The sequence below is a fragment of the Garra rufa genome, chromosome 16 (assembly GCF_049309525.1).
Source record: "Garra rufa chromosome 16, GarRuf1.0, whole genome shotgun sequence".
In the NCBI taxonomy this organism is placed as follows: Eukaryota; Metazoa; Chordata; class Actinopteri; order Cypriniformes; family Cyprinidae; genus Garra; species Garra rufa.
Window position 1 is genome coordinate 3,370,277 of NC_133376.1, and position 25,137 is coordinate 3,395,413.

At 38.2% G+C, this 25,137-nt stretch overlaps 1 protein-coding gene across 1 annotated transcript in view; it reads left to right on the plus strand.

The window, feature by feature from the left end:
• LOC141289002 (iron-sulfur clusters transporter ABCB7, mitochondrial-like) overlaps positions 1–24,524 on the plus strand; it is a 44,343-nt gene extending 19,819 nt beyond the window's left edge. Inside the window, exons 5-7 of the mRNA XM_073821195.1 lie at positions 14,039–14,171; positions 18,481–18,749; positions 24,486–24,524. Coding sequence (XP_073677296.1) covers positions 14,039–14,171; positions 18,481–18,749; positions 24,486–24,524 — 441 coding nt within the window. The remainder of the gene's footprint in view (positions 1–14,038; positions 14,172–18,480; positions 18,750–24,485) is intronic.
• The last annotated feature ends 613 nt before the right edge of the window (positions 24,525–25,137 follow it).

The following is a 25,137-nucleotide window of genomic DNA, read 5'->3' on the forward strand; positions in this document are numbered from 1 at the left end:
TCAGTGTTATTCAGTTCAGTTTATTGTGTTTCAGTGTATAGTTCGCTAATTTTGTCATTTTAGACATGTCATGTCTTGTTTTATTCATGCAATAAATGCATGTCCACTGCTGAGCTGTGGGTTATGACTAATTTCATGGGCAATGCAGAAAAAAATTACAATTTAAAATCAGTCAGAGCTACAAAAAAAAAATCATATTGTTTTTTTAACAAATGAAGCTTAATATTGTGAGAAGGCAACTTTCAACGACCTTTACATCCTGCATTCATCGCAAAATTAGCTTCCTCCGATCTTAAAAACAAGAATCAAAAAATAATCGGAAACAACAGTGAGGAATCGATTCCAAAAATTTCAGAATCGAACAGCCCTACTAAAAGCACTCGAACCTTCAGCTCTCTCCACAGATTTTCTATGGGATTAAGGTCTGGAGACTGGCTAGGCCACTCCAGAACCTTCATGTGCTGCTTCTTGAGCCACTCCTTTGTTGCCTTGGCAGTGTGTTTTGGGTCATTATCTTGCTGGAATACCCATCCATGACCCATTTTCAATGCCCTGGCCTTGACAGTACATGGCCCCGTCCGTTGTCCCTTTGATGAGGTGCAGTTGTCCTGTCCCCTTACACCCCCAAAGCATAATGTTTCCACCTCCATGTTTGACGGTGGGGATGGTGTTCTTGGGGTCATAGGCAGCATTCCTCCTCCTCCAAACACGGCGAGTTGAGTTAATGCCAAAGAGCTGGATTTTGGTCTCATCTGACCACAACACTTTCACCCAGTTCTCCTCTGAATCATTCAGATGTTCATTGGCAAACTTCAGACGGGCTGCACATGTGCTTTCTCGAGCAGGGGGACCTTGCGGGCGCTGCAGGATTTCAGTCCTTCATGACGTCGTGTGTTACCAAATGTCTTCTTGGTGACTATGATCCCAGCTGCCTTGAGATCACAAGATCCTTCCGTGTTGTTCTGGGCTGATTCCTCACCGTTCTCATGATTATTGAAACTCCATGAGGTGAGATCTCGCATGGAGCTCCAGACCGAGGGAGATTGACAGTTATTTTGTGTTTCTTCCATTTGCGAATAATCGCACCAACTGTTGTCACCTTCTCACCAAGCTGCTTGGCGATGGTCTTGTAGGCCATTCCAGCCTTGTGTAGGTCTACAATCTTGTCCCTGACATCCTTGGACAGCTCTTTGGTCTTGGCCATGGTGGAGAGTTTAGAACCTGATTGATTGATTCTGTGGACAGGTGTTTTTTATACAGGTAACAAACTGAGATTACGAGCACTCCCTTTAAGAGAGTGCTCCTAATCTCAGCTCGTTACCCGTATTAAAGACACCCGGAAGCCAGAAATGTTGCTGATTAATAGGGAATCAAATGTGATGCAATCTAGGAAAAATCAATTAAATTAAAATCAATTGAGAGACATAAAACAATTAAGTTGTTGTTTTATAGGAGTAGAAACAGTAGTTTGTTTATTAGATGTAAACGGATGTATAAACAAATCTAAAGAGACCAACTTTTCTTGCCCATGTGTGCCTTACCTGCTAATGAAGGTACTTGTCTGGAGACACAAAGATGGACAAGGGCTTCATAAATGGATAACTCCCTTTTTATTAGCTGGTCTGACCCCTGTCATCTTATCGTCCCATGGCACTGAATTCAAAATGGAGAGAATCGTCCACTCTTATTTAACAGGAGAACAAGAAAACTTGACAAACCTTCCTCTTTCTTACAGACAGGTTTTGTTTGGCTCATGCAATACATTTGAGGCTACTGTTGTGTGGTCCTGTGTGGTGCGATTGGTAACTAAAACCGGTTTAGAGCCACTTGCCTCTTGACTATGTCCTCTTGGAAAAGGGCATTGCTATGGATGCGTGCTGTTTGAAAGAGAAATTATCACTGAGGTGTTGGCAGCTCATTTTTATCTTGCACAAATGAAGCTTCAGTGCAGTAATTAGTACGTTACGCATCCCTGCTTTGCTTTGAAGTGACATTATTTCCTGTAGAAGCAAACCTGCATGACTTTCTTTTTTTTTCTGTGAAAAACACAATTTTATTTATTTGGAAATATGTTTTTTGTCCTTACAAGGAAGGTTAATGGAGCCCAATGTAGTTTGAACCCCAACATTTATCATTATCTTTGTGTTGCACAAAAGAAAGTCAGATTTGGAGCGACATGAGACACGAAACCAGTCTGAAGTCTTTGTCGCTGGAGTCCGAGTCAAGTCTCGAGTCTTTGGTCACGCGACGAGTCTCAAGTCATTTAATGGCTCGCAACAAAATTTTGAATCCTAATGTATTGAAATCTTCCTATTCACAAAGCTGTTTTATAGGCTATATGCTTTTCTTTTTTTAAAGGAGGTGTTAAGATGTAAGGTTAATGTACATCCAGCTGTTACGTAAGGGATAATCAACGGTTTGCCGTGCATTAAAGGATTTTAAATGTACGATGTGGAGGCTAATAACCGCCCGACGCGAAGTGCATTTTAAATCCTTTAATGCACGGCAAGCCGTTGATTATCCCGCTTATTCCATGGTCATTTGCCAAGTTATAGACAATTTAAAACTAGGATTGATATTTGCAGCGCAAAATTTGACCGTATGGATAAAAAAGACGGTTATTTTCGTCAGTTATGACACGCAGCTCTAGCATTCTGCCTGCTTCAAATCAGACAAAGAGATGAAATAGTCCGGTAAGATCACATTTATTTGAATGAATTATACCATGTTTCAGTAAATTATCGATCGACCGAGAGAGAGAGTGAAGGCGAGAGAGAGATGACAGTTGTGTGTGTGTGTGTGTGTGTGTGTGTGTGTGTGTGTGTGTGTGTGTGTGTGTGTGTGTGTGTGCGTACCTGCCTGCATGCTGTGCGTCTCTCTCTACAAACAACGAATTCATTTAAAAACAGCAGTTTTACCATCTCGTTGCTGAGGAATATAATGTAGCGATCTAGTATCTAGGCTGTTTTAATAAGAATCGCGGGCGAGCGCAGACAAGAAGATTATGTATGTGCGCAGCACAACGCGATCTTCGACCTCTATCTCTGCGTTTGCATGCATCAATTAAAGCAGCGCATTAATATAGAACGGTGATTAAACTGACTTGGGACTACCTGTGCATTAAACGGTTTTACTGTATACCTGCCAGCCAATCAGAATCCAGTATCTAGACATTCCATGGAATAATTACGTTTTAATCCATTACCATGTTCAAAACAGTTTTTCTGTAATCAAATTCTGTAATAAGAGTCCTTTCTACCATAACACATAAGGAAACATGTGACACATGTTACAAAACCATACAAATAAAGTATTTCTTTTGGATATAAGTCAGGGATATTCAATTAATGTCTCAAGAGGCACGGACTCTATATTTTCTTCCAAGCAGACTCAGAGGTCCTGACAAAAAAAAAAAAAAAAAAATTGTATTGTATTTTCACATTTAGATACATGCAAGGCCATGTGACAAAAATAGTGTTTCTGTTCAGGGTTTTCCTCCTTAAATCTTTTTTTTTTTTTTTTTACTTAAAAGCATTATCTACTAAAATGTCTACAATAATCAAAATGTTCTCATCTTGAGTGGAAAAGAAAGATAACCAGCAGTTTCAAAGTTTAAGTTTTATCTCAGCCATCTAACAATATTCCTAATTATAATTAGCCTACATGATTATTTTGAAACTTTCGTAGGCTACGAATTAATAATGCTAAATTTAGATCAGAAACATCTCGTCACATCTGGTTTGAACAGTCAAAGTCATAGGTTATTGATGGATAAATAGATAGTAAGAAAAATAACTGGATTTGCAGCATTGTTTTACTGCCGTGTTGTAGTGAAAGTAATCTATAATTGTGCTGCTCACCGTGTTTCTGTTGTTAAAATAACCACGTCATGGCACCGCCGTGCGTCCGGATTGAGAGAGAAAGAGCACAGAGCTAAAAGGGCTTGAATAAAGCATGTTTGGCTTTAGATAAAATAATAGAGTATATAGCGCTGATAGATATTTGCCCTAAATGACATTGAGCGCTTGTTTTGTGATCCGATCCGCTGTTATGACGCACTGCTCACTTAAAATGGTGCTGCTGTTACGGCTCGCGGTCTGGATGGATGCAGGAGGGCAGATGCGGTCCGCCTTTTGAATATCAGTTAAAAAAGACTCAAGTTGCTTTTAAATTTTCACCAGTCCTTTTCCTCGAGTCGAGTCAAGTCTAGAATCATTTCAGGTCGGGTCTGAAGTCTATAAAAAATGTGACTTGAGTCTGTGCCCATCTCTGATATGGGTTGGAGCTCTTCATTTTGAACTCTCAGAATGCTTTGTTCCAAGTCTTCATTTTTCTTTTTAAATAACGCAATAAATATTGGATCATGGACTTCATTTCTCGATATCATCATATCGTGAGATTTTGATATCGTTACGATATCCCTATGATTTATAAATATTTTTTTCCATTTGGGAATTGGGGTACCAGATGTGCCAGTGGCAGCCTAAATACATAAATATAACTTTTAACAGTTTTATTTTTATATTTTTTTTATATTTTAAGTAAATTTTTCGATATAAATTTATATGTTTTTTCTACAACTGGAATACCTAATTTTAGTTGTTTGCTAGTGAGGATTTAGACATTGCATTTTTATTTTATTTTTTTTAGCACAGAAGCCTGAAAGACTCTCTGGATTCAGATTACTGACTTTAAGACATTTTATCCCAATTGATATATATATATATATATATGTAATATACTCAAAAGTTTGGGATCAGTACAACTTGTAATGTTTTTTTTTAAAGAAGTCTCATATGGTCTTCAAGACTACATTTATTAGATCAAAAAATACAGAAAAAAAAACAATAATACTGCAAAATGTTATTACGAAATAAAGGTATAGTTTCTATTTTAATATACATTAAAAAAAAAAAATCCTGTGACGCAAAGCTGAATTTTCATCAGCCATTACTCATGGTTTGCTTCACATGCTCACATGATCCTTCAGAAATCATTCTAATATGCTGATTTATTATTGGAATTGTCTATGTTGGCAACAGTTGTGCTACCAAATATTTTTTTGGAACCTGTGATACTTTTTTCGGAATTCTTTGAATAAAAGGTTAAAAAGAACAGCGTATATTCTTTGCTGTCACTTTTTTATCAATTTAACACATCCTTGCTGAATAAAAGTATTAATTTCTTTAAAAATAAAAGAAGAGTATGACAGGTCCTGAAGGATTACAAAAAATAAATTAGAACCTCGTTTCTGGGTCACTGCAGTTTCCCAGGTCTGTCGAGTGGATCAGCAACAAGCGCGCTTGGGATAGACAACAACACACCAAAGTCTAATACAAGTTGGTTTATTGTTATCTACTAAAGAAGATGGGGCAGTCCCATCTTTTATACAGCACCCTTACAAGCCTTCATGTAGGCGGGGGTTCACATATCATTTAAGCAAATACTTCTACATATGGGAAGGAAAATTACAGATGATCCAGGGCAACTATAAGGATGAGAGGAAGATAGTGCAGCCGCACTCAACTGGTTTCCTGACGACAGATAACCCTGAAACAGACAGACAAAACATTCCCAGAACGAACTGTTTCTCTTAACTGAAGTAAACTGCAAAGAACAAAACTACAAAATATTAACTCAAGGAAACTGCACTGAAAAACACATTAATGAAAAACACATTAATTCTTATAATCCCCTCTTCCAGACTCTCCTCTAGAGTCTGGATTCTTCTCTATCCTTCTGTGGCAGTGGGCGATATCCTGCAGAGATAGCAGACACCATAGTATACATACGTTGTGTGAAACATTTCAAAATGCATGGACCAAAAATACACAATAGAAACAAAATAAGTAATACCGGTATTATCATTGAGACATAAGGTGCAAACGTGCCAAATAGGCTAGAGAGAATACCCCAATTCCAATTGTTAGTTCTAGACTTTAGCTCATCCTCATATATCTGGGATGAGATCTGCTTCATAGTAGCTACAGCAGTGCCAATTGATCCCTCGGGCTCATCATTTGCAGGTATGTATGTGCAGCATTTGTCACCTACAACAGAACAAACCCCTCCCTGCTGGGCAAGAAGCATGTCCAGGGCCAACCTGTTTTGCACGACCACCTGTCTCAGTGCACGCAGCTCGCTTTGTACCCCTACCAGTGCAGCTGTGGTGCTGTTAACAAAGGATGCCAGTCGATAATGCATGATGTTCTGTTGTCTCAGTAGGTCAGAGACGCCGAACTGAGGTACCATAGACTTCCAGAACCGAGTCCAGTGTGACCTCATCTGATGTTCATCAGGGACGTCCTCGTTGTCCACTGATCGTTTGCTCCTGAAAGACAAATCACGTTGTGTATGCATAACAGTCACACGATGTTGCAGCTGCACTGGTGCACAGAGGCCTGTCCAGCTCATCCTGTACGTGTTGTTTACAGTGTCCTCACCACAGTACCAGTACCAGTCATCAGCCAGCACTGCACCTTTCGCTGGCCAGGGATCTTCACAGAGCGTGAGCAATTCAATGCAGGCAGTGTTCCTAGAGGTGTAACAAGCAGTATTATTTCCCTTAGCACATGCTGCGGTGTTCTTCTCACATGAGCCCCTCTCGAACTTTGGACAGTAGCTTTGCAGCCACCTGTCTATACCCTGCCCTTGGTTTATTATTTGTTTACAATTTGTAGCACTTATACCTGTCACGCTTTCACCTGATGTCCCATTAAAACAGTAAGGAAACATAAAACCTTCTGGTAACACCAGGCTAACTTTTACATCAACAGTTTCAGTTTCATTTTTACTTGATGCACTACCTTCTTTCTTGCACGTTTCATTCATACAACAGTAATTATGGTACCGTTTAGTTTCATCAGTATAGGGTGTCGTTACCCTTTTTACACACCTAGGAGACCATACATACATTTTCCCTGCATAATATGTACAGAACACAGTGAAATTGGGGGGTTCACAGTTATGGACAAATGGTTTCAAGGATACAGTTATTATGGTGCGGAATAATTCTTGACACACCACACATGATTCATTGGTCAGTTGACGTGCTGTCCAGTTTGCATACTGCCAGAAGAGGTTTCTTTTGGCCTCCTCCTTCGAAGCGTTGGGTACCATGAGTCCAGCTAGGACAATACACATTATTGCTCTGGAAAACAAAAACAGTTAGTACTTGTAATACATTGTTCTTCATTTCAAGGGTTTCACTCTGGTTGCATGAATCCACTGTGGAAAAAGATCAGTTAAAACAGCAGTTCTGGTCACAGCTAATATCTCTGTAGGCCCATCATACCGAGAGTCATTGAGGCCCCCGGTTTTTAGTTTCTTTATCAATACTTGATTGCCCACTTCAAAGGGGTGTGAGTTAGCTTTCGGGATCTCAGGGTGTTTCATGTTAACCCTTTCCCAGAACTCATTTAATTTTTCTATTAGGCCTACAGAGTACTCAGACATATGATCAGTTAACACCACACCTATCCCTACCATTCCGTGGCGCCAAGGGATGGGGAAAGGTCGGCCCATCACCACCTCATAGGGTGATAAGTTGTCTAAATTTGGCTGAGGCATCATTCTTAGGTCTGCTAAGACAATTGGAAGAACCCTTGTCCAATCGGATGTATTCATACTGATCATTGCTTTTCTTATCTTTTGTTTGATGGTCCTATTCTTCCTCTCAACGAAAGCCGAGCTTTGAGGATGGAAGGGTATATGTAGTCGCCAATCAATTTGTAACTCTTTCGCCAATTGCTGCGTTACTTTTGATGTGAAAGGTGTGCCCTTATCGGAATCTATTGACACCGGGATACCATATCTGGGTATGATTTCTTTAGTTAAAAACTGCACTACAACATTTGCATTTTCCTTCGCACATGGAAAAGCTTCTACCCACTTAGAAAATTTGTCCACAAGCACCAAGAGGTATTTAAAAGGTCCCCTCTTGGGCATGTGTGTAAAATCAACCTGCCACTCAGTAAACGGTTGGTTAGGCCTCGGCAGGTGTTGATGTTTTGCTGGAGGTTTGCTTATATTATTTTTAGCGCAAGTTAAACATCTGTCAAGAATGTCATTAACCGTTTGCGGTAATTGGTCGACGCAAAATAGACCTCGCATTGTATCTAGTACCCCTCTTCGGCCGCGATGAGTGATACCATGAAATTCGCGGACGAGAAACGGTAAAACAGACGTAGGTAAACACAGTCGACCATCTTTGTCACGCCAGAGGTCATCAGGTCCCTGAGACGCAGAAAAAACTGACCAGAATTGACGGTCAGATTCACTTGCTGCTTTCTGGACAGTGATAAGGTCAACATCTGGAATTAGTGATGACGTCATTTTTGAGGTTGACACTAGAGCTACATTAACATGGGGGCTTTTAGGCCCCTCTTGGGCCGCTTTTTTTGCATTTAGGTCAGCCAGTGAGTTACCCTTAGCCTCATCTGTATATAAATTCGAGTGTCCCTTTGTTTTTACTATGGCTATTCTCCTTGGGAGACATGAGGCTTCGATCAATGACTCAACTAAATTTTGATGTGAAATTGGTTTTCCATCCGCCCCCACAAATCCCCTGGCTCGCCATATTTGAGCAAAGTCATGTACTACTCCGAAAGCGTATCGTGAGTCAGTATAAATAGTCACATCTTTGTCAGCAAACATCTGACAGGCTCTGGTTAGAGCATACAGTTCTGCAGCTTGTGCTGAGCGAAAAGGAAGGCTGTGTGCTTCCAACACCACGTCAGGTAGTTGACATACAGCATAGCCACATAGGAAGACGCCATCTTGTGGTTTTGAGCACGAGCCATCCACAAAAACCATGTCACCCCCATCTAAGGGGGTCTCTTCCAAGTCAGAACGGAGAGCACATGTATGTGTGATCTCTGCTAGACAATCATGGGTTTCCATGGTGGCATAATCTATAGTTGGGGCTGTTGCTAGAAGGTGATGCAATGTCATAGCAGCATGACTCATGCCTATTGAGCTCTTAATACTGAGGTTAGTCGTAGCAGTTAGCACATGTTCATACCCCGTCCTACGCTGTACTGACATATGTTGTGTGTTCAAATTCTGTATGGTGTGCTTTACCTGATGACAAGTGTGTAATGTTAAGGGGTGTGACAACACAATCTTTTCAGCATCTTGCACCATCAGTGCGCATGCTGCTACCGCCTGTAGGCAACGTGGTAGACCCCTGATGATGTTGTCCAAGGTTTTTGAAAGGAAAGCCACAGGTCTCATTCCCCCTCCATGTTCCTGTGCTAATACTGCACATGCAGTATCAGGGCCATTGTAAGCAAACAAGTGGAAAGGTAACTTGTAATTGGGCAGGCCTAATGAGGGGCTGGAACATAGGGCCCCTTTTAGCTGCTTAAATGCCTGTTTAGCCTCATCTGTCCAGATGATAGGTGACGATGCAGGGGTTTTATTGTCATAACAGGACCTCAATACTTTATCAAAATGAGAACAGTCGGGAATCCACTGTCTGCAGTAATTAACCAGTCCCAGAAAAGCCAACATTTGCTGCTTAGTGCGCGGTTGTGGGTGATTCCTTACTGCTTGAAGTCTGTCAGCAGTGAGGGTGCGCTGACCTTTGGTTAGGCAATGGCCTAAATAGGTCACGGATGGTTGACAGAATTGTAACTTACTCTTAGAGACCTTAAAGCCGTGCTCACTGAGATGCTGTAACAGTGCTAGCGTACTTTCTTTGCAGACTTCCGCCGTCACAGCTGTTATCATAAGGTCATCAGCGTACTGATGAAGTGCTGCCCCTTCAGGCAGACTCAAAGTGGACAAGCAGTCTTTGACCACCATGCTAAAGTAGGCGGGACTATCAACATACCCTTGTGGGAGGCGTGTCCAAGTGTATTGTTGACCCCTGTGGGTGAATGCGAATAAGGGCTGTGTATCTGGTTCCACAGGAATGCTGAAAAAAGCAGAACAGAGATCAACCACTGAGAAATGACCATGGTTACAATCAATAGCCATGAGAACAGATGTTACATCAGGGACCAAAGGGGCCATTGGTACCACCAATTCATTAATTCTCCTTAAATCTTGAGTGAATCTCCAAGTGCCATTTGGCTTGGGGACAGGATTCACTGGTGTGTTATAGGGGCTAGTGATGCGTTTTATTACCCCTTGCTTCACTAGCGATGACACTATAACATCAATACCCCTAGCCTTATCCTCTGATAGTGGATATTGTTTAATGTATATAGGGTCATTATGCTTAACTGTAGCGCAGTATGGGGAACAGGAGACACTGCCTACATCATCCTTGTGGGCTGCCCACAGACTGTCTGGTAATTCAGAAAAGTCAGGTTGGGGTGAGGTTATTTTACAAGTGGACAACAGTGACACCTTTAGGCCATTCAGGGCACCTATTTCATTACACACGTCGTCCGAGGTGTGCACTACAAGTTTACCATTTTTAAACTTCATCTCCACCCCCAGGGCAGCCATCAAATCCCTTCCCATTAAGTTATAAGTGCACGAAGCCATATATACAAATCTGTGATTTAGTCTGTGAGAGCCTACCTTCAATTCTAATGGTGGCGTAAGCGGTGTCAAGAAAGGAGACCCATCAATCCCTACAGAATCAACACTCTGGTTAGAGAGTGGCCCCTCGTAGCCCCCACCCACCGATGACATAGTAGCCCCTGAATCAATGAGAAAAGGGAAATCCTGCCCTAACATGTTAATCATTAGAGTAGCAGGCTCCTCCCCATTGGGGGAGTCTATGGTTATAGACAAAAGTGTGGCGTTGGGGGCGTGATTCTGTGGGCAACCCTATTGAGTGTAATAGGGATGTGTAGGTGGAGGGGGAGGGGGAGGAGGGAGTGCGGGCAAAGAGTGATTTCCCTGATGCTGTGGCTGCTGTGGCTGCTGCGGCTGCTGTGGCTGCTGCTGTGGGTGGTATTTACCCTTCCTCTCATCAGCCTGTCTCTTCCTGCAGTCTACAAACCAATGCCCCTCCCTCCCACAATAATGGCAGTTCCCCTTTCTACGTTGAACTTGCCCTGAATTCCCTGATGTGCGGGCTCCACCCCCTGCGTGATGCAGGAAGGCAGGGTTCGCTGTTTTAGGCAGATCAAATAACCCATCACCAGCCATTGTTCTAATCTTTTTTCCCACATCCTCCACAGTCAATCGTGATCGGTCGGTTAACTGCAATTTCAGCAAAGGCTGCACTTCGGGTGCACAATTATTAAGGAAAGTGGAGACAAAGAGGCAATCTGGCACATGGTCATCTAATTCAAACCCGCCTAAGTGAATCCAAGCATCTTTAAATCTTTTAAAGAAAACAGGCACTGGTTCTTTCTTTTCCTGTTTACAGTTAGTTACATGTGAAAGGTCCCTATTGGCATGTCTTTCACCTATCAGAAATTTAGTAAGCTGCTTCTGAAGAGTAGATATAGCGTTAGGGTTGTCTCGCCAGTAAAAATAACTTTCCCCATCTTTTTTATAAGATGCGGGTTTTGCTCTACCCTCCCACTCATCCTCGTCCTCCCCCTGGGGAGAAAAGAGGGGATTTGCCTGGAGCTCATCATTCGCTGCAGCCAAGCAAGTAACTGTATCGAGTAAACGCGTCTCGTCGTATTTATTACCCATTTTGGACATGATTATGAACTTATAATCAGCGCCGGTAAAATGACTGTGTCGCGATAATTTTATTAACATGTCCACGAAGTGTAAAGGTTTGTCCACTTCAGGCAACATGCTCAAAATATCTTTCAAAGTTGAGACAGACGGCGGAGTTACCTCTACGTGACCCTTTCGTTTTGATATCCACAAGTGAGCTTCATTTGTTTTTTTTACGGGCGCTGGTGGGGGCGCGCAAGGCTCTGTGGAAGTAAGCGCGGGAGCGCTGCGCGCAGTTATGTTAGGCGCAGGCACATTAGGCGCGGGCACATTAGGCGCGGGCGCCGGACAGTGTGGCGGCGCGCACGGCGGGAGTGAAGAAGTAGACGGTACTTCTGGATCGAGTTTAGCTGTTTTTTCTAATTTGGTTTTCTGTAATTTCGACTCAGCCTCAGCTAATAATTTTTTCTCTTTTTTTCCTGTCGGCTTTTTCGGTACCACATTCCTGACAGATTTTGGCAGTGAAATACCCTGTTTATCATTCCATACAGTTTGCATTTTTAACCAAACATCATACCCGTCTTTCATATATTTTTGGTCCCATTCAGGGTCACCTTCACCTTTATATGTCAATCGAAAAGCTTGTGCCATATGATTTGGGTCAAAAGAACCCGTTCGTGGATATGTAGGATACATCCCATTGGCTTCGGTCCAACCCGCTAAATTATTCACCCATAAATTTGTGTAAAAACCCCAACTACATCTATTCATCCAATCATTGGGTGTTTCGCCAGAATTTGGTTTAGGATAGGTGGCTCCCATGATAGATATACAGATATTCACCTCACCACGGACAGACCAAAACTCGTGACTCACACTTTTGCTTTTAATTTCGTTTTCGATTTTGATTTCTATAGCGCTCTTCCCAGCCTCGCTGAGGGTATACCTTACGTCAGTACAGATAGTCAGACTATACTCTGTCTTACCTTACTACGCAGTTAAACAATTGGTAATCAGACAGTCAGACTATACTCTGTCTTGCCCGAGTTACGCAATTTAATCAGCAATTACTAATTAGACAGTCAGACTATACTCTGTCTTGCCCAAGTCACGTAATTACAGACACACAGTAATAGTAATGTCACTAATCAGGTAGTCAAACTATACTTTGTCTTACCTGATCAGAGACATCACGTCGGGGTCACCAGATTGTTAGAACCTCGTTTCTGGGTCACTGCAGTTTCCCAGGTCTGTCGAGTGGATCAGCAACAAGCGCGCTTGGGATAGACAACAACACACCAAAGTCTAATACAAGTTGGTTTATTGTTATCTACTAAAGAAGATGGGGCAGTCCCATCTTTTATACAGCACCCTTACAAACCTTCATGTAGGCGGGGGTTCACATATCATTTAAGCAAATACTTCTACATATGGGAAGGAAAATTACAGATGATCCAGGGCAACTATAAGGATGAGAGGAAGATAGTGCAGCCGCACTCAACTGGTTTCCTGACGACAGATAACCCTGAAACAGACAGACAAAACATTCCCAGAACGAACTGTTTCTCTTAACTGAAGTAAACTGCAAAGAACAAAACTACAAAATATTAACTCAAGGAAACTGCACTGAAAAACACATTAATGAAAAACACATTAATTCTTATAATGTTGTTTTACGTCATAATAATATTTCACTATATATATATATATATGTGACCCTTGACCACAAAACCAGTCTTAAGTCGCTGGGGTATATTTGTAGCAATAGCCAAAAATACATTGTATGGGTCAAAATTATTGATTTTTCTTTTTTTGTCAAAAATCATTAGGAAATTAAGTAAAGATCATGTTACATTAAGATTTTTTGTGTTCTAATTAGGGTACAGAATGTGCAAATGTTAAGATATTTTCAATGCATTTGTGAGTTAAAAAAAAAAATGTAAATGGTTGTGTAAAATATGCATATAATGTCATATTGAACGATACACCCCTGAATCGAATCATATTGCAGAATTTTTGGAGGTGTCTATTACCGCTGGCTTTGAGAATGTGATGAACCGTCCAAATGAACACCCCTAGACATGTTCATGACAGGCTTTATGAGATTCACCCTCAAGATTCATCATGGTGTGGTGTAGAAATGTGCCATTCACCTAAAATGAGACGCATGCAATGAAAAGGTGTGAGCAAAAGTGGGGCCGGATTCAAGGGAAATGTCGGCCGGCTAATGGGCCTCTGTTTATTGGCACGACCCAGCAGCTGTCCGCGAGCTTTTAATTAGCTTTAATAACCATTTCAATTCCATTAGTGGATGCATCAAGCAACTGGTTTCAGCCGTGTCTGCGGGAGGACACACACGGCCCGCTGTTAATGCAGCCTCTGCCCATCAGTGCACTCAGGAACCAAGAAAAACATTTGATGTTCTCACATCAACCTTTCCTTTTTTCTGCCTGTCCTCCAGATAACCAATGTGATGGTGCCCTTCATGTTTAAATATGCGGTGGACGGCCTGAACCAGATGTCGGGACACATGTTGAACCTGAGCGACGCGCCAAACACGGTGGCCACCATGGCAACGGCTGTTTTGATTGGCTGTAAGTACTGCCTGCTCCTGTCTTGGCAGGTGTTTGACTTCATTTTGGAAAAGCGTGCTGCATATTAAGTGCCAACTGACCTTTCCCCAAAAGTTTTGTGTCAATATTGCTTTTTAGATTCATTGTAATGTGTTTTGTCATGCGTGCATCTGCTCTAGGTGCAAATACAATTTGGAAGTTCGTGTTTTATTTGCTCGTCTCTTTGACAGCATTGACCTCAAATTGTTGGCTGAAATATATCAGCGTATCAGCAGAGAGAAAAAAACATTCAGCACGATGGTTTCTTAAACAGTTTCCCAACAATGCACCAAAATTAGAGTTTATAATCATTAAATATAATTTATTTTGTATTTATTTTGTTCAATTAATATTGTTAGTATAGTTTTTTTTTTTGTGTTGATGTTTTGTGACCATTATTCATTCTCTCTAAGTATTGTTTTTGTGTCTTTGAGATACTTTTGTCACTTTTACTATGTTGAATGTTTTTATTTTTAGTTAAAGTTAAAGTTTCAGTGTTTTTGTTGTGTTGTTGTTTTAGTTTTTTTTTAATGTCCATATAATGTATTTAATATTTAATTTTTTTTATTTTAGTTTCAGATATATCAAGTTAAACTAATTTAAAGTTTAATTAATTTAAAATTAATTAAAAGAAATGTAATTTATTTTAATTATTTTAAAATTAATTACTTTTTTTCTGATTTTAAATTTATTTCAATTAAAGTTTATTTTAAGTAACAATTCTGTTTAATTCAAGTTTTAGTTTTAGTTAACTATAATATAACATGCTTTAAACCTTACAGTTAAACTGGCAACTATGAATTGAGGAATTTTATACAAATATACCTTTTACTTTGAAATTAGCCAGTTTGTCTTGGCTTTTCTTTCAATATATGGTTATAGTTTCAGGATGTTTTCATAGTAGATTATTTAATAATACTGTAATAATAGTACTAGGACAGAACAGAAACATGTCAGAAGAAAGAAAGGATGTTTTCTTGTGACAATCAGCTTATTTTTATGTTGTTTTTTCCTACAAACATCACATTTAATCAAGTGTTGTCAAACCATGCGCTAGAAAATAATGGTTGTATAATTCCAGCAAACTCATTGAGGGACATTTTTTGCTTACTTGATGGCTGGACCATTTAGTGTCTGAGCCTAAAACACACTAAGGAAGGGAATTAGAGAATAGTACAGATGTGATCTAAAATTGCTGAACAGGACAAACTTTTCTTGTCATGGAGTTTGACCAGTGCAGACCTTTTTTATTAATTTATTCTAGTCTGAGTTTGCTTTTGTTGAAGATGTCAGTGTGCAGTATGTGCCACCGAACGGAGCCCAAGTGCACGTTTGAATAAAGATAAATGAAGATAATGACTAATGGTAACTAACCACTTAGCGAATCATTGTGTCTTAAAGTGAAAATTCACTGTCTTCCCATAACTGCATATTTTAATGAGAGCCATTAGGTGCTGTGCACACAGACCATTAAATGCTTCTCCAAGCTGCTGCTTGTGTGATTTGTGTGCGCTGCAAGGCACAGATTATCTGTGCAGAATTTGCGTTGATTGATATTGTATTTAAGGCACTATTCATCCTGAGGCCGTGAATTTGATGCATTAAGAGCAGTTTTGTTTCTCACGAGCAGATGAAACCTAAATGGGATGTTCATGTCAAGTTCATTACTGACTTTTGATGTCTCTATACTAATGTCATATTTTAAAAATGACCTATATGGTCATTGTTAGTAACAACAATAAGTGCATTAAATGTTACGTTAAGGTTTAGTGAATGGAATAATGAATTACATCATAAAAAAGTAACATACGTCATTCTGAAATACAGCAATCAAAATAAAATTGACCATTAATCCGTGTCAGAACTGTGAACATGCAAAGGTGTTACTTAATTATTAACTTAGTATCTTAAAGTCTCAGAGGGACTTCAAGTGAATATATGAGGCGAAAGAGGTTCGGCTGACAAAAAAAAAAAAATCTCTACATTTTTTTGAGAATCCCTACATAGAATCCCTTCCAAAGATATTCATAATAATAATAATAATAGTAATTCATGATAATAAAAATGAAAATGAATGTGTTCGTCAGTAGTTGTTACTACTGAAATGATTTTTTGGTAAATCCACTGGTCAAATGCTGTGTGGCCTCTCAGTTTCAGTGGAGCACAGTTTGACAGCAGCAGGAAAAATCATAGATAATAAATAGAAACAAAAGCACAAAATAAGTGTCAGCTGGTCAGAGGCAGGCATGGGACTGTATGAGATTTTGACGGGATGATAACCTTAAACAAAGCTATCACCTCTAAAATGTGTTATTTTAAAATGTCTGAGTAAAAAAACAAAAACATTTTTTCCACTGAACACAATTTTTCGTTTTTATACAAAAATAATATTTGGAACTTTTTTTTTTTAATTTGTTTCTCAGATGTTTGCAGAATTTGGTACTCCATTAGAGTACTATGGTATATCGCAGTATTATGCTCACAGTATGTGCTAATTACACTAAGGCTGGGTTAAAAACCACTTTGGTTATTTGGCAACTCAGCGCTGGGTAAATACTGGACAGCTTGTTGCATTAAATGTTTTTACCCAGCATGCTAGGGGTTGTTCATTTAAGTCAGATATTGTTTAAAATTACTAGGGATGCACCGTAATGAAAAATTTTGGCTGAAGCCGGACAAAATTACACACTGAGCAGAAGGCCGATTACCAAACATGTTTTTTTGTGGTTTTCCCCCATGTATTTTGCCATTTTTTTTCCACCATTGCATAAATTAAATAGCCAATATTTGCTTTTTACAGTTTTGTCTTGCTTTTCATAGAAAAAAGCAATTACAAAACAACAATTTAAAAATATATATTTAACACTGAACATTTTTAACATTCTAGTAGACATTATAGCCTACCAACAAAGCACAATTTAATTTAAAATTAATAAGTTAGTAAAATAATATTCTTTGGCCATTTTTAAGGCCCCCTTTCTTAAATCAGGCATGTGTTTTTAATGTACAAATAAATACAGCCTTGCTGAGCAAAGCAGAATGTTATAATAAATGTATTAATAGAGCTGTTGTGATTGTTATCATTATTTTTGTCTTTTTTATTTTATTTTACAGAACAACAGTAAAATTACAATACTAACATTTATGAATGTTGACTTTTATTTTGGCGGAAACCCAAAAGACCTCAGTCCTAATTTTTGCTGACAGCAGCAGATTTATGAATGATTCTCATCTTTGGACTTTGAACCCTGACTAAGGAGCTCATGCAGCGCTGTCAGAATAAATACAACTGGTGCATGTATTAGACAACATTACGTTCTGTAGTTTATTTACTAATGGTTTAAGGCTATTTCGCGATTTCAGTCATCATACAGTAAGCAGCAACAACCAGCCCTTTCTCTTCTCATGAAGACATGCGATGCGACACTAAACAGTCTCTCGCTGTCGGTGCTTGCAATGCTTTTTGCGTCTCTCTCCGACAGTTTGAAATGCTTCCACACTGCCCTACATGTTTGCTGCATTAGTGTGCGCCTCTATTTGATCGAATCACGTCATTGTTCAATTTATTCTGCAATATTTATTTTTCAAGCTTTTTTTTGCTATTTTCCGCCAAATAATTTCGATTGCCGAACATTCAGTGCATCCCTACTACAAATAGGCCCATGCTAACTTTTGAGTTTTGTATGTGCTCACCAAACTTGCATACTACCAGAACAGACGTCTGGGGTGAGCGTGTGAAAAAATTAAAAAAACTTTGGCCTTATTAGAAGTCAGAATGATTTTCAAACTGATATTTTAAGGTAAAAATGCATACAGTTGCTTTAAAGCATATCGGGCCTTAACAAGGCTCTTGTTATCTAAATGGTGTTAAGGCTGGAAAGCAGTTATACAGTGAGTCAGATCTACTCGTGGGTCAACCCTGGCTGGTTTAATGAGCTTTAGGTGCTCTTGAGTGAAGAGGAAGAAGTGACCGTACTTTGTTGTCATGCAGTCTAGTGTGTTTCCAGCCTCTGACTGTGAAGCTTGTTAACATTCATACATACGCACATGCAAATAATATGCAGTGTGCAATGTTAGGCTCTTCATTTTTGTCATTGCCAGGGGCATGAGAACGCTGCTGTGACTGCCTCCAATAACTCCTAATTTATTGGAAGTTGTCATCGCCGCACACAACGACTCCCTTTGTTTCTCCAGCAACTATGTAAATGAAGTGGCACACGCTTCATCTGATTTTTGTTTTCTGTGCTTTTAAGTTTTTGTTCTGTTGACAGCGAATGCGTGTGCTTTTCAGACGGTGTTTCCCGCGCCGGATCCGCTCTCTTCAATGAGCTGAGGAACGCAGTGTTTGGGAAAGTGGCTCAGAGCTCGATCAGGAGGATAGCCAAGAACGTCTTTCTCCATCTTCATAACCTGGATCTGGGTTTCCATCTGAGCCGGCAGACGGGAGCGCTGTCCAAAGCCATTGACCGAGGCACTCGAGGAATCAGCTTTGTGCTCAGCGCTCTGGTCTTTAACCTGGGGCCTACGCTCTTTGAAATGATGCTGGTCAGCGGCATTTTGGTAAGTCAGAATGATATCCTCTTGTGTTAGTTAATAGGGGTTAAACGGCTCATAGTGGATCTGTCATCCATACTGAACAGGCCCCACGGTTCAGCATGCATGTGATTTGCGGATTAATTGCAAGATTTGTCTGTCACAGAGTCAAAGTTTATCATTTGTACATGTTTTGTCGTGCCAGTTTACATAATCAAGTGATTTAAACCATTCCAACGCAAGAAAAAAATCTAAATTCTGTGCATACTACAGAGGCACATTTTAGACACCATGCACAAACACTGAATTGATTCCTTTTGAACAGGCACATACACATACAATTATGCCAGTTATTTTGGTAACTGCAGTCAGTTATGTCTTATGTGAATGAAAACAGCTGAGAGAAATCGGATATGTATCATTATATTTAAGTAAAATGTTTACATACACCATATTAATTATTTTAGCAAAATAAGAAGGCTCGTACAAAATGCGTGTTACTGACCTAAAAAAGATTTTTCACATAAAAGATGTTTCCATATAGTCCACAAGAGAAAATAATAGTTGAATTTATAAAAATGATCCCATTCAAAAGTTTACATACACTTGATTCTTAATATTGTGCTGTTACCTGAATGATCCACAGCTGTGTTTTTTTGTCCCTTTTTTGTCCTGAACAGTTTAACTGCCTGCTGTGTTTCAGAAAAATCCTTCAGGTCCCACAAATTCCTGGTATTTGAACCCTTTCCAACAATGACTGTATGATTTTGAGATGCATCTTTTCACACTGAGGACAACTGAGGGACTCATATGCAACTATTACAGAAGGTTCAAACACTCACTGATGCTCCAGAAGGAAAAAAACATGCATTATGAAAACTTGGGGGTGAAAACTTTTTTTAATTTGAAGATCAGGGTAAATTTGACTTACTTTTTTTTCTTCTGGGAAGCATGTAAGTATCTTCTGTAGCCTCTGAAGGGCAGTGCTAAAAGAAAAATATGATATTTAAGCAAAATAAGAAAAATGTTCATTCTGTTCAAAAGTTTTCACCCCCGGCTCTTAATGAATGGTTTTTCCTTCTGGGGCATCAGTGAGAGTTTGAACCTTCTGTAATAGTTGCATATGAGTCCCTCAGTTGTCCTCAGTGTGAAAAGATGGATCTCAAAATCATACAGTCATTGATGGAAAGGGTTCAAATACATACAAATGCTCAAAAACCAAATAATACGTGAGACCTGAAAGATTTTTCTGAAGAACAGCAGGCAGATTAACTGTTCAGGACAAACAAGGGACAACTATCACTAAACAAAAAAACACAGCCGTGGATCATTCAGGTAACAACACAGTATTAAAAATCAAGTGTATGTAAACTTTTAAACAGGATCATTTTTATAAATTCAACTATTATTTTCTCTTGTGGGCTATATGTAAACATATCTTATGTGAAATATCTTATTCATGTCAGTGCTAAATAAAAAAATGTGTATTTTGTATAATCCTTGTTATTTTGGTAAAATAATAACATTTTGCAGACTCCTCAAGGTGTATGTAAACTTTTGACACCAACTATATGTTAATCAAACAACAAAACACAGTTTTAACAAAGATCAATCTATATTTTATTTATACAGTGAACAATATGCAGCATTGCTTTACATTTAATTATTGCATTTCTGTACCTGAATACTACTGCTGGACCTTATTTTATTTTTAACTTTGTTAAAATGTATTTATCTAAGCTTGTAATTTGTGTATTAGTTCTGATTTTTTTTTTATTGACTGTACTTGTTTTTAATCATGTTTGAACTTTCTTAGCTAGTAGTTTTTGCTGTTGTGTCAAAATATTTAAAAAAAAGCTTTAATTAATAAGTGGAAAAAAATTCTTGCTGATCCGGAAAAATCAGAAGTGATGATATGACCCATAAAAAGTGAGTTTTGTAATCCGTTGAACCACTATTAGTTAATAAAGCCACAATTTTACTACAGATAAAGGCTGCTCTTGAGCACAACATAAAGTGTGCCAAAACCCCCTTTAACTGTGGTAAAATCACTGTAAAGGTGCAGTCATGTTAGTGCAATTGCAGCAAAATTTCACCAGCAAAAGTAGGTCTCAATAGTATAAAGATGTTAAAGCACCACTCACACAAAAGTCACTTTTCAGACCAAGCACTTTTTTTTCAGTGTTCAGTGTGGCAAATTTATGTGACCAACTTGAAAATGAGCAAAGTTTGTGTAGGGAAGATTTTCGCCCTTGTGCGAAACTCCTGATCATCCAGATCACAGCACATTAAAACAACAGCAGTGATATATTTAATAAAATTAAAGATAATAATAAGTAAACAATTTGCCCTGCCTATTTTAAATCAGTTGATGCATGGTCAGCATTTGATAGCAATCTTAAATATGTTTTATCCAACAAAATAGTCCAATCTGTTTTATAAATTTAATTTTGCAGTTGTTGCAGTTTGAGCCGGCTAGTTGTTTTTGTTAGAGACAATCAGCATGACAAGCATTTCACTGTCTGTGCTACTGTCCATAACTGCAACAACAGATGCCAAGATACGGTAAAATACAGATTTTGTGGTGATTATGCGATGTAGGGCTGCCACTAACGACTAATTTTTATATCGATTAATCTATCGACTAATTTATCGATTAATCTAAACTACCAATTTCCCACAGTTTTACTTAAGATCATTTTATTTTTAATAAAATCAATTAATTTGAGATGCTTTTGATTAATACAATTGAATGGAACCATTAAAATAGAATTAGTAATGGAAAAGAATTTGATAAGAAAAAATAAAACTGCAAAACTCAATTAGACAGGCTTTTTGATAAACGGACTATATCAAATATATATTAAAACGGAGTATAGAAAAGTTTAAATGGAAAAACTGAATTTGGAAATAAAACATTTCATAGGGCCATATACTTATAATTACTGTTGTTTTTTTTTTTCGTCGTTGTTGTTATAAAAATAGAACAATAAGTGAACAATAGCCTTTACAATTACTTAAAATGCATAATATAAACGAGGCAATAATAATTAGTTTAAATGAAGGATCAAATGCAAGAAATCATATGTGACCCTGGACCACAAAACCAGTCTTAAGTCGCTGGGGTATATTTGTAGCAATAGCCAAAAATACATTGCATGGGTCAAAATTATTGATTTTTCTTTTATGTCAAAAATCATTAGGAAATTAAGTAAAGATCATGTTCCATGAAGATTTTTTGTAAAATTCCTATTGTAAATGTATCAAAATGTAATTTTTGATTAGTGATATGCATTGTTAAGAACCTAATTTGGACAACTTTAAAGGTGATTTTCTCAGGATTTTGATTTTTTTGCACCCTTAGTTTCTAGATTTTCAAATAGATGTATCTCGGCCAAATATTGTCCTATCCTAACAAACCATACATCAATAGAAAGCTTATTTACTGAGCTTTCATATTATATATACATCTCAGTTTAGATTTAACCTTATGGCTGGTTTTGTGGTCCAGGGTCACATATGGTTTTATTGCACAAAACTGTCGAAATACATAATGTATTATAAACAATAGAGCTAATGTGCATTATGCATTACTACAAAGGCCTGCAGAGAGCGCCAATGGCCTGACGATTGTTTTTACACTTCGCTGTGCAATCGAATTCTTGTTTAACATCAACTAAACAACATTTAAGTCAAATGTCCTCTTAATCATTAATATTTGGACATCTTTTAAAAGCCAGAAATGCTATACAGTAATGTAATAAATATGTGGACATCACAACGTGTTCATTTAGAGTGAGGGTTTAAACTTTTATTTTGAAATCGCGATGAACACTTAGCATAACGAGAAAGATCGTCGCCTTAGAATTATAAGGTTCTGTCTGACAAAATTGAGTTATTCACATATTCTTATTCTGTGACAACTTATTTACATTATGTGATGTTTTTTTTTTTTAAAGTTGTTTACATTTTTGGACTTTTTATTTAGAAAAGAAAAAGGTTCTATCTGCAGAGTCGAACTATAACTTGGTTCTGTAAGGTTCTATCTGTGAGCCAATCAGCACTTCGAATGCAAACAAGAGGACCAATCAGGATCAACTTTCTTTGTCATGTCGCCGGACTGCTCCGTAACAGCAGGAAAGATTAAATGTAAAACAACAATTACACGTCTGTAGAATCAATGAGTGCAATTCACATTTATTCCTCAAAGTGGCTGTGTTTAAAACACATTGATGGCGTGATTTTTTTTTTTACTCATAATTACCGCTACCGGCATTATATACATTACTGGCATAAAACAAATAATATTATCTGCAACTGGCTTGAATGGCTTTACTGCAGAGCAAATGCATAATGTAAAGTACATAATGAAATATAAGTGTCACTGTCGTTTGATGTTGAATGTGGTCACTAGCGATCAAACTGTTGTTATTAAAGATGTTGAAAACGATAGTTTTGCGAATATGGTTGAAAATAGCTTTTTGTGGAATAAAGTCCTGGTCAGATGGATTAGAGTAGCTGATTTTTTTGAACTGTTTCTGCAATAATGTCTTTAATTACCCACTATAATTATAAAATTAACATCTGCTCTGGACAAAATATTCAGCACTGCCTTTTATGCCTAACTTAAACAAGAAAAAAAATATTTGTCCTAAAATATTAAATAAATGTGATAAAGAAAGCATTAAAGCATTAAATTCTCATACATGTTGACACATTGTTACAACAGTAATTTATGTTTTAAAACAAATTATAAGTAAACTACTTTTATTTCTTGAAAGTTGTTGCTTTAATTAATGTTTTGCGAGATAGAACCTTATAATTCCAAGCAGAAAACGACTTTTTAGAATTAGAAGGTTCTATCTGCGTTTGACCTGTTCCCAAAATCCCCATTTAAAAATTTGAGAGGATTTTGATATTGTACGTTTAGAATACATTTAGGGTCTCTGTCATTCTCATGTGGGAAAGTTCCTCATATCATTTTTGCTATATAAAATGCAAAAACTTTGAAGCTCAATATCTCAAAACCACTCGGAACGCAGATAGAACCTTATAATTCCAAGGTGACGAGATATTGATGTATTCTCCTGAATTTACATAGGTTTATATATGATTTACCTTACAAATATGATGAAATGGCGCACGTTGTGTTCCCAAATTAATGTTATAATAAACCCAAACTTACAACAACATGCAGAGATTTGAGCGTTTGGGAGTTTGAGATGCTCCACACATGTAAATGATGACAGTTCCTGTGGAACAGCATACTGTGAATGGAGCTGCTGAGATGCGCATACAACGCATATAAACAACTGACGCACATATATTAAACCCGCATCGTATATATTTATTTAACTGGATCGTAGCATTTGTAAACTCACAGTTATGTTTAATTATGATTTTTAAATGGGTTTAATATATAATGCAGCCTTGGTAAACAGTAATAATGCGTTCTCATCCTTGAAATGTGCCACTTCCAGTATTTTGCTGGTTACTCGGCACAGGCAAAATTAAATAGTTGATTAGAAACAACGAATCGCGACAGCCCTAATGTGGTGTCTCTTTCTTAGTGGACCTTCATGTACTAAATCAGTAACTTCTTGGAAATTAGTATGGCTTTTGTTGACGTTCACTAGAACATGTATACATAGCATAGTGGTGAATATACACCAATAATCCTTCATTCCCCAGGCTAATGTGAGACATCATTAGTAAAGTGACGCTCTTGAGTATAACACATCATTAACCCTCATGCTTGTGCAGGAGCTGAAATCTCCTCAGTCACGTGATCGCTTTGTGTAAAGAATAGAATGTAGGGCTGGGCGATATCTCGATATTTAAAATATATCGAGATATTTTTTAAACTCGATATGAATTTTGACATATCGTATATATCGATATAATGTTTATATTTCATTTTCGCCACTTTGCTTGTTTGCCTTCTATGTGCTGTGCTCGCCCCCGCCTCCTTGCTTTTGTTCCGCCTGTCGTCTCATTCAACACGGCGCCCGCAACCAGCCCAGAGGCAAAAAAAAGGACAACTGGCTCCATTATATGGAGATACTTTGGTTTTAGGGCGTCGGACGAACAACAGACAGATGTCTACTGCCGTGAATATATGTGACCCTGGACCACAAAACCAGTCATAAGGTTAAATTTTACAAAACTGAGATGTATACATCATATGAAAGCTCAATAAATAAGCTTTCTATTGATGTATGGTTTGTTAGGACAATATTTGGCCGAGAAAATTAGGAATCTGAGGGTGCAAAAAATCTAAATACTGAGAAAATCACCTTTAAAGTTGTCCAAATTAGGTTCTTAACAATGCATATTACTAATCAAAAATGACATTTTGATATATTTATAGTAGGAATTTTACAAAAAAATATTCATAGACATGATCTTCACTTAA